Source organism: Bison bison, unplaced genomic scaffold, assembly GCF_000754665.1.
Source record: "Bison bison bison isolate TAMUID 2011002044 unplaced genomic scaffold, Bison_UMD1.0 scf7180017864487, whole genome shotgun sequence".
In the NCBI taxonomy this organism is placed as follows: domain Eukaryota; kingdom Metazoa; phylum Chordata; class Mammalia; order Artiodactyla; family Bovidae; genus Bison; species Bison bison.
The window spans coordinates 8,134,052-8,143,633 of NW_011495047.1; the positions used below are offsets into that span (position 1 = coordinate 8,134,052).

Genomic DNA, 9,582 nt, shown 5'->3' on the forward strand with positions numbered 1-9,582 from the left:
GGCCAGCCGGCCGGAGGGTCAGGTTTCGCTCCTTGCTGCTGACCGTGTGGTTGCTCTGACCGTCAGAGAGGGCGCTCCCATCTCGGAACCACTGGTAGGTGGGTCTGCGGGGCCAAGCAGGTCAGCAGCGGGGGGTGGGGGAGGGGTGTTCTCAGGTGGCCGGTAGGAAGGGTGCAAAACCGGAGAGGCAGGGCTAGATCCCTCAGTTACACATGGGGAAACTGAGGCCTGGAGAGGGATCATGACTTGCACAGAGGCACACCATCCCGGGGGCAGAATCTGGCGGAGATTCTAGATTTCCCAGCTCCCAGGATCGCTCCATGGCACAAGGCTGCCCCTTCTCCAGTGACCAGGGCCCAGGGTGGAACAGCATGTGGGCAGGGTGGTGGCAGAGCCCACAGTTGGGGGAGACAGGTCTGCCAGTCAAGAACAATCACCCTTTCCTTCCCCTCCCCACAGTTTCCTTACCGAGGGTGCCCATCAATGTGACAACGCAGTGTGACCTGGGTCAGGGGCTGTATTGCAGCTTCCGAGGCCGGATGCTTCAGGACCACGGGACCGGTCTCGAGCCCTGGAGCGGAGGCCAAGGTTGCAGAGTGAGGGGCGCGGGGCAGAGCAAGGGAGGGAGTGCAGAGAGGAAGGAGGACAAGCAGGAAAGGCCGGAACCTGGAGACTCAGAGGCCAAGCGACACAGGGCCACCCTGCCTCACAGCTCCTGCCATTAGCAAAACTACCCAGCAGATCATTGGGTCCAAGACTTGAAGGGGGAAAAAAATAACCCTTGGAAAAATGAAAACTTTTAACTTCCTCCTGTCCATACAAGCAGAGAGCTGATCTCAGTTGCATTCTCCCTGCCCCGTTCAACTGGAAACGGGAGGAGCTGAGGCAAAGGAGGGGGTCCCCTCGCAGGGTTTAGGAATTGAGGGTCTCATGGGGGCAGACAGAGCCCCCTGGCTCTCACATTTGATGTTGAAGGAGGCATTGGCGCTGCGGGCCTCTTCTCCGGTGACTTCATCCCGAGCCACGCACTGGAAGGCTCCTGAGTCCTGCAGCCGGTCCACAGCCACGAAGCTCAGGCTGCTGCCCTGGGTGAAGCGCCGCTCGGTGTCCTGGACGGGAACCCCGTCCAGCAGCCAGAACACGTGCACCGGGCCCGGGGCCTCAACCTCACAGCGGAGCAGCGCCCGGCGCCCCTGCAGCGCGTCCTGGGAGGACGGCTCCTTGATGAAGACAACGGCCGCCTGGGCACCTGCAGGCGGGGAACACAGGAAAGACAGGGTCACGGGGAGCTACAGCCACCGTCCTAACAGGGGCCGCCCATCGCCCCGTGCAAGTGAGAAGTGAGAAGTGAGTGCAAGTGAGAAGGATCACGACACCCCAACTGTCTACTGAGGAACGTCTGCATTGTGCTGGGTACTCCGAAGGAAACAAAGACACAGTACCCTCCAGGGGGCTGGTCTGGAGGGGGGGCACAGGACAAAGGCAAAACCCGCGCTAAATGAATGACGTGGGCAGTCGGTGTCTCTAGAATGCTGAAGGGGGAGAGTCCCAAGGGCTGGAGGAGGGAGGGGGTTAATGCCGCACAGGACTCTCCTAGAGGAAAAAGAGTTCAGAGCTATGGGATCAGATCACAGGAGATGCTGGCCCGAGGAGTGGAGAACATTAACAAGCAACCCTCCCCGCCATCTTCAGAACCCAGGTCACAGAGCAGAGCTAAATCATGATCCAAAGAACTTCTCGGAAGGATTACTGGCTCTCATGCATCCGCTGAGGGTCCAGCATCAGAGGTGGGGGGCTCTGAATCCCACCCACAGATGCTCCACAGTCCAGTATTCCCCAGGGGTGTCTCTGGGAGAACCCATCCCATCACAGGAGAAGCCAGTATTCTCTGGATCTGCTGTTATTCCCCACGACATGCTGGGGCCACCCCACCTCCTACTCTCCAATCCTAGGGATCCATCTGTATCCAAGGCTGGCTCTTCCGGGCTAACTGAGAGGTAAGCTAAGTGGTCCCAGGTCTCCCCCTCCTGCATGGCTACAGTTCAGCTCTGGCCAGGGCCAGGGGGGCACCCTCATAGAAAGGGGCCCTGCAACCAAAGGTGGAACCAAACAAAGGGGCAGGTGAAGGGCCCGGGCAGAGCAGCAGATGGGCGGGGGAGGCAGAGGGCAGGGCCGGGCAGGTGGCACGGTTGCCGCACAGGAATAACACACTGGGCTTTGTTCTTGGCCTGCGTGGGCGCCCAGCTGGGGCCCGGAGCTTCGGGGCCCGGAACACCCACTGCGGGGGGGTGGGGAAGGGTGGGTGATGGCACAGAGCGGGTTGTGCCGCCCCTCCAGGGAGGGAAACAGGCCACCTGCGGCTGCTACGTGAAGAAGCAGGCTCTGCCTCTGGCCAAACCGGGCCCACAAGGGCAGGAAGGGAGAGACTAATGGGGTCCTGCCTGCCCCTTCCCAAACCACTGGAGCCCCTTTCAAGTCCCTGGGCATGGAAGGGGGAGTGGTTCTTTAGGCCACAAGAACCAGTCTCCTCATAAAGTCAGTGTCAAGGAGACTTCCCCGGTGGTCCTTGGGACTCTGCCCTCTCAATCTGGAGGGCCTGGGTTCCATCTCTGGTCAGGGAAATGGATCCCGCCTGCCTCAGCTAAGACCCAGAACAGCCAAATAAATAAAAATTTAAAAAAAAAAAAATGTGAGCATCAAGACAAGTCCAGGATCCCCCAGGGCTAGGTCCAGAGGAGGGGCTGCCCCTGATATAGGTCCATCTCCCAACATTCTAAAGGGACCAGCGTGCAAGACACACGGCCCTGAAAGGAGCCGGGCGCTCCCCCAATACTTCTCAGCAGGTTCCTGCCGGCTCCTTGGATAGGATAATTCTCCACCACGCTGGGCTATCCCATCCACTGTGCCAATCAGCAAAGCTGCCCCCAGTCACCCTCACAACCCAAACACCCCCACTAGCTTCCAAACGCTTCACTGGAGTGCGGTCCCTGCCCTCCCTGAGTAAGCTGGATGAGTCAACTGAGGTCCAGAGAGATGAAGGGATTTGCTCAAGATCAAACAGCTCATTTGTGGCAGAGCCGGGACCGTGACCCAAGGAGCCCGACTCCATACCCACACCACACTCTTCCCAGCCCTGCCCAAGAACTCCAAACCAGTCCTGGAAATATCTGAGGCCAGAATGGGTCTCACTCCCTGCAGCCAGGTACAGAGAGAGACACACCTCCCACAGATAACACCAGGCTCACAAAGGTGCTCAGTGAACACCAGCTGAATGGAGGTAACCTCAAAGGAGTGCGGGGCGAGAGCTGGCAGGCACAGAAGCATCCGGAACACTTCCCGACACCCACTCCTGACACAGATGGGCAGCCTAGGGCAGAGGCCCCAGCGGGCCTCTGTGCACATGACTCATTCAAATCTGGGGACCTTCAACCCAGAACTACAGATTCTCATCAAAGACAGAGAGAGTTTATCTGCCTCCAAGTGTAGATGACCCCCACTTTCCCGCTCAGCCTCTCCAGACACAGTGGGGACCAGGAGGCTCGCCCACCCACAGGAGGTTAGTTACAAGGGTTTGCTGTCAGATCTGACTCAATCCTGACAGCCACACTCAGTGCGCCTGACCTTGTGCAAGGAACACAGTGGGACCCCAGCTTTCTCTCGCCCTCTCGTGACTCGCAAATGCAATAAGTTCTTGTGCAACGCCTTGGATGAGCCCATTCAGCAGGCAGCTACCGTTGTCCTAACCATCATCACGCTTCCTGCCCAAAGATGCAAGTTCTAGGGATGCTATAAAGCTCCCCCCAGGCGAGGCAAAATGCCCTCCCAGACCCCAGATGGGGAGCAGCTGCCATTGCAGGGAAGTTCTAAACAGATCATCAGGTCAGGGGGTAGGGTGGAGGGAAAGGGGCTGCGAGGTTGCAGGAAGCACAGACCCCTTGCCACAGAAACCCGAGTTGGGAGAGGAGATGGCATGACTCAGAGGGACCCCAGCTCAGCCTCCATCCAGCATCCCGTCCCCCCCTGGCACTGGCGGAGCTGTGGTGAGATACTGCATTCCCAGACTGCCACTCAGAGCCCCCCGCGCCCCCTCGACAGGGCCTGGGGAACATCAAAGCTGGCCCCGAGGGGCCCTGTGTCCTGACGTCAGCTCACAGCAGGTCCTGGTTACTGCTTGGCGGGGGCAGGCTTCAGATGTTACAGAAGGCAGGGAGGGCAGCCACCAGGCCTCCTCTAAGACCCTGGCCCCTGCTCTGAGCTCACATCCTGGCCACCCAGCTCCCTACACCAGAGACCGGCCCAGAGCCTCAACACCCACTTCACTGAGAAGACACTGCAAGGGGTGCCCAGTCCGGCCATCTCACCATCTGCAGGACAGGCTGGTCTGGTCTTTTGTCAGGGGAAACGGGGCAGACCAAGGAGGGTCCTGGGAAGTAGGAGCTCTTCGAAAGCTTCGGCTGAACAACGGAAGAGGAGGAGGAAGGCTTTGGGGGGATCGAGGTGGCACAGTCCCCAGCACAACCCTGACTTTAGGATGCCCCGGCGCTGTGGTCTGGAGAAAGTCCGTGAGGGAAGCACACCAGTCCTGGGCCTCCCAAAGCTGCCCCCTTTCACAGCCTGGCCCTCCGTGCACCCCACCTTCTACACCCAGACTCTGGGTGTAGAAGGGAAGTATCTGGCCCACGTGACCCTTGAGGCGACCGCTCAGCAGAGCAGCTTCAACTCCCTAGCAACGCCACCTCCACTGCCTCTCTGGACCTTCTCCCTTGCCATGAAATGAGAACCCCACTCCTACCACTCGGGCTGCATGAGACTAAGTGGATTCACAAATGAAAAGCCCACAGCATGGCCCAGAGCGCCCGGAGGGCACAGGGCGGGCTCAAGAACACCCCCCACCACCAAAACCGGCAGACAGAGCCATCTGCCCACACCAGGCATGACCCCAACGAAGCTGGAGCTGCAAATACCCAATAAGGACATTTTCCAAGCCATTTCCTTGGTTCCCCAACAGCCATCTATATGCAGACACTCACTCTGCCTGGGCCCTGGCCCCAGCCCCTCGAGAAAGGGCTGGGTGGGCAGTGGCCCAACTCTGGCTCCCCATCCCCCAGCAAGCGTCTGGTTTGGTGCCTGCCTTCCTCGCTGCTCTCTGGGCCCCAGGCCCAGTCAATCCATGTGTGTATACGTGTGCCTGAGTACTCACACATATGTGTAAACATGATTTTATGGAGAGCAGAGAGCAGCAGGAAGTTTTTCTGCTCTGAAGTAATTTCAGCTACTCCAGTCCAAGGATCCATCTGGGCCACTCAACGACCCATCTCCCAGGGGCTAGTCCTCCTGGTCTCGAAAAGACATCCCCGGGCTCCAGAGGTCCTGTGAGTGAGTGCGTGCTTAGTCGCTTCAGTTGTGTCCGATTCTGTGCGACCCTAAGGACTGCAGCCCGCCAGGCTCCTCTCTCCATGGGATTCTCCAGGCAAGAACACTGGAGTGGGTTGCCGTGCCCTCCCCCAGGGGATCTTCCTGACCCAGGGATCCAATCTGGGTCTTCTGCATTGCAGGAAGATTCTTTACTGACTGAGCCACTAGGGAGACCCTAGAACCCACCAAACCTGACACCAGGGGATTCCACCTACCTTCTCTCCCTCCTAGTAAGAAGTGCCACCCTTCACACAGCTGTCTGGGGCCAGGCAGAGGCACCAACATGACCCTGGCTGGCCCCGGCCCAGGCATCTCGCACGGGGGTGCATGTGATCATGACTATGACCTCTCCCACACATGAGGCTAACCCCTCCACACCTAAGACTGGCTCCAGGCCCCATATACCTGTGGGACATCCTCCCAGGGGAACCTAGAGAGCCCTAACCAAGGAAGCTCATATTGTGCCATATGGACCCAAGGGAGATGTCTGCCAACTTCCTGTGCCCTACCTGGGGCGACAGCATCAGGACACAGGCCAGGAGAGGCAGCCCTCAACCCAAGGGGCACAAGGGCTCCCTGCCGGGAAAGAGAGCAGTCCCCAGGCCCCCTCACCCACAGGAGGACAGCACTGCTCACAGGTCCCCTCCATCCAGAAACTCTAACGGCACCAAGGGAGAGGCCCCAGGGGTACCAAGGTCTCTACCCCACTCCTCCTTCCCAAGGGGCCAATGCACCTTGGATTTGAGGGGTCTCACTGATGCACTTTCAGCTGTTCCAGGCTACTCCCAGGGCCCATAGCTCATAGGCGTGGGCCATTGTAGGGGGTGGGGCACGGAGGGGGTTTACGAACAGTCTCTGCAGGAAAAAGTTGTTTGCAGCAGTCCCACTCACCTTCCCAGTTCCCCCGGGGCCGGCAGGAACACACACACCGCAGTGGGGTTTGTGAATCTGGGGAGTCTGGAGTGCCCCCGCCCACCACCACCAATACCCACACGTGGTTTTAGCACCAGCAACCCCGTTTGAGGACACGCCCTAGAACCTCAGGGTTCAGAGGGTCGCTGAGGATCCACCTTGGCTGACTCCAAGACCCAGAGGCAGAGCACAGGGCTCCAGCCCCATCCCGTCTCCCCAGCGTCTACAAAAGGCCGGAGGTTCGCCAGCAGCAGCCCTCCACAGGCCATCACAGCCCTTGCTCAGAGCCACGCGGGAGGGAGCAGAGCCAGGGACCCAGCTGAGTTTTCCTGTCCTGGGATTTAACTGTAAATATCTGGAGAGGCTCCCACATCCGGATTAGAGAAACGGAACAACATCACCAGGGATTAGGGCAGAAACAACCCAGAGGGCCAGCACTTCTACCTTACATGAAAACCACACCTCAGTCCTCCCCGCCCGTTCCTCTGAGGCCCTGGAGCGGAAAGATGAATCTCTAACAGCACAAGTAGGTCTTCGTGTCCAGTATCACGTGCCTCTGAACCGAGAGGGGCAGATACAGCAGTTGGGAGATGTGGTTTGAGAAGCTTCCCAGGGACTTCCCTGGTGGTTCAGGGACTAAGACTCCAGACTCCCAGTGCAGGGGCCCCTGATTTGATCCTTGGTCAGGGAATCAGATCCCACATATCAAAACTAAGATCTGGCGTGGCTAAATTTATCTTAAAAAGGAAAAAGCAGCAGCAATCCCCCAGCCGGCAGCCACACCATGCGACCGTGGCACCAAACTCCTCTTCTGCTGGGGCCGAGGGGACCGTATCTAGGACGTATCTCTCACCCTTAGGAACTCTTAAACACCTATGATGTCTCCAAGGAGGCAGCAATGAATTAAAAACCCAGCCAGAGTGATACAGTGTGATCAGGCAGAAGGAACATAGGGTGGAGAGACCTGGGTTCTAGTCTCAATACAACCCCTAACACGCAGAGTGACCCTGGCCAGTGGCCACCCCCATACCAGGTAGTTCTATTACCTGTAAATATTAGAGAACTGCGAGGATGTGACTGGACAGTCTCCAAGACCTAGCCCTGGATTCGCTGAGCCCGAGAGAGGCAGTCACAGGAACAAAGGGCTGGCTGGCCAGAGTCCCCTTCCTGCCCCCTCCCTGGCCTCCAGCTGCACAGCCAGCCCCCAAAGCCCACGCACCACATGTAGGGCCGGCCCCGGGAGGATTAAGATTGATGCTATAAATGGCAGGTGTGGGTCAGAGGCAGCTGGGAGCTGCAAACCGGGGACCAGCATCACTGCTAACAAGCTGCTGCCATTCCCGCGGCTCGGCTTGCAATCTGCCTCCCCAGGAGACCCGGCCTCTGCCTCGGCCATGCCCTTGCACTGAGAGCTCACTGCCTGTGATACCCCTGAGACACCCGCCTGTGCTGTGACCGAGAGCTGTATTTCCCAAGCTAGACTGCAAGCTCGCGGAGTTGGGGGTAGACATCTGTGCCCAATAACGGTACCCTGTGCCCCTCCAGAGGGCCTGGGCCACACAGCAAATACCATACACGCATTTACGGGGAGACAAAGGCACTTAAGAGTCTATCTGGGGACTTCCCTGGTGGTCCAATGGCTAAGACTCTGTGTTTCCAATACAGAGCACCCGGATTCAATCCCTAGTCAGGGAACTAGATCCCACGTGCCACAGCTAAAAGCTCACAGGGGACAACCAAAGATCCCAACGCAGACTAATAAATAAATAAAAATTAAAATTTTTATAATAAATAAAAACAAACTAAAAAAAAAGAGTTACCTGACCTGAAATCTTGTTCTGCATCTGCCGTGATCCAATCCTGGCCAAGTTAATTATCCCTTCTGGGCCTCAGTTTCCTCACCCAGTTTTTGTGATTCTTTTCTGACCCCAAGGATATTCAAATGAAACCTGTATTAGCTACAGACCCACAAAAGGCTGCATATTTCTCAGAGAAGTAAGAAATCCCAGAAGTTCTAGGGAACTATGGACTCCGGATTAAACTCCCTTGGGCAAGGTGATCCCTGGGGAGTCCAAACACCTGGTGAGCAATGGGGGCTTGAGAGGCGGACAGAACCGCCAGGAGGAACCAGGGGTCCTCTGCACCCTCCATGTTCATCCTCAGCCCCAAGGAGAGGGAGAGATTGCAGCCAGCCGTCTCCTGAAGACACCAGAGAGGGGACTGTGGAAATGACAGACACTGCAGGCAGGCAAGGGGGCTGCTGGACCAAGAGCCTGGGAAACGAGGCAGGAAGACCTCAGGGATGCTCAGCCGGTGTGCTCAGGGGCCCGGAAGGGGACAAAGGGCCCAGTGCTCGTCCTCCAGGGAAGATGGAAAAGGACTCAATGCAGGCTGGACAGCCATTCAGTGGGGTGGGGGTGGGGTTCAGACCCAGGCCCCAAGCAGGTCTCCCTCCCAGGTGTAGTGGGGAGGGGCCCAGGGACACCACAGTGAGAACAGTGCCAGGGCGGGCCCGGGCGTGAGCTTCCCAGAGCCTTTCCTGTCGAAGCAGAGGACAGCCTGGGAACCACTACTATGGGACTAGCTGGACCTGACTTCATCTATTTATTTTCAAGACAGGTTCGGAAAATGCTGGGAGATTCAGTTTTCTGAGCTCTTTTTACCCCTCTCTAAGTGAGCGCACACCCCAAACTCCCCATTAGGGGAGAACACAAGTCCTTGTCCTTTAGGTGGAGTGATCTCAACTCCACTAATGAGGGAAAATCCTCCCTGGCTCTCTGTTTTTTTAAATATTTATTTAATTTGGCTGTGCCACGTCTTAGTTATGGCATGTGGGATCTAGTTCCCCGACCAGGAATCAAACCTGGGCCCCCCTGCATTGGGAGCTCGTGGTCTTGGCCACTGGACCACCAGGCAAGTCCCCTCCCTACCTCTTGCTGCTAAGTCACTTCAGTCGTGCCCGACTCCATGCGACCCCATAGACGGCAGCCCACTAGGCTCCCCGGTCCCTGGGATTCTCCAGGCAAGAACACTGGAGTGGGTTGCCATTTCCTTCTCCAATGCATGAAAGTGAAAAGTGAAAGTGAAGTCACTCAGTCGTGTCCAACTCCCAGTGACCCCATGGACTGCAGCCCACCAGGTTCCTCTGTCCATGGGATTCTCCAGGCAAGAGTACTGGAGTGGGTTGCCATCCCTATCTCTTAAAGAAGTTAAAAACATCCCTTTGACCTGTTCTAGCCAATATGGCAGCCGGGG

General features: G+C 57.6%; 1 protein-coding gene across 1 annotated transcript in view; it reads right to left on the minus strand.

Annotated features, from left to right (window-relative positions):
- The window catches only part of PTK7 (protein tyrosine kinase 7 (inactive)), a 33,861-nt gene that overhangs the window by 23,111 nt on the left and 1,168 nt on the right, over nucleotides 1-9,582 (minus strand). Inside the window, exons 2-4 of the mRNA XM_010863139.1 lie at nucleotides 962-1,249; nucleotides 469-571; nucleotides 1-104 (exon numbers count right to left, since the gene is read on the minus strand). The exon at nucleotides 1-104 is cut by the window's left edge and continues 24 nt beyond it. Of these exons, the coding sequence (XP_010861441.1) occupies nucleotides 1-104; nucleotides 469-571; nucleotides 962-1,249 (495 nt within the window). The remainder of the gene's footprint in view (nucleotides 105-468; nucleotides 572-961; nucleotides 1,250-9,582) is intronic.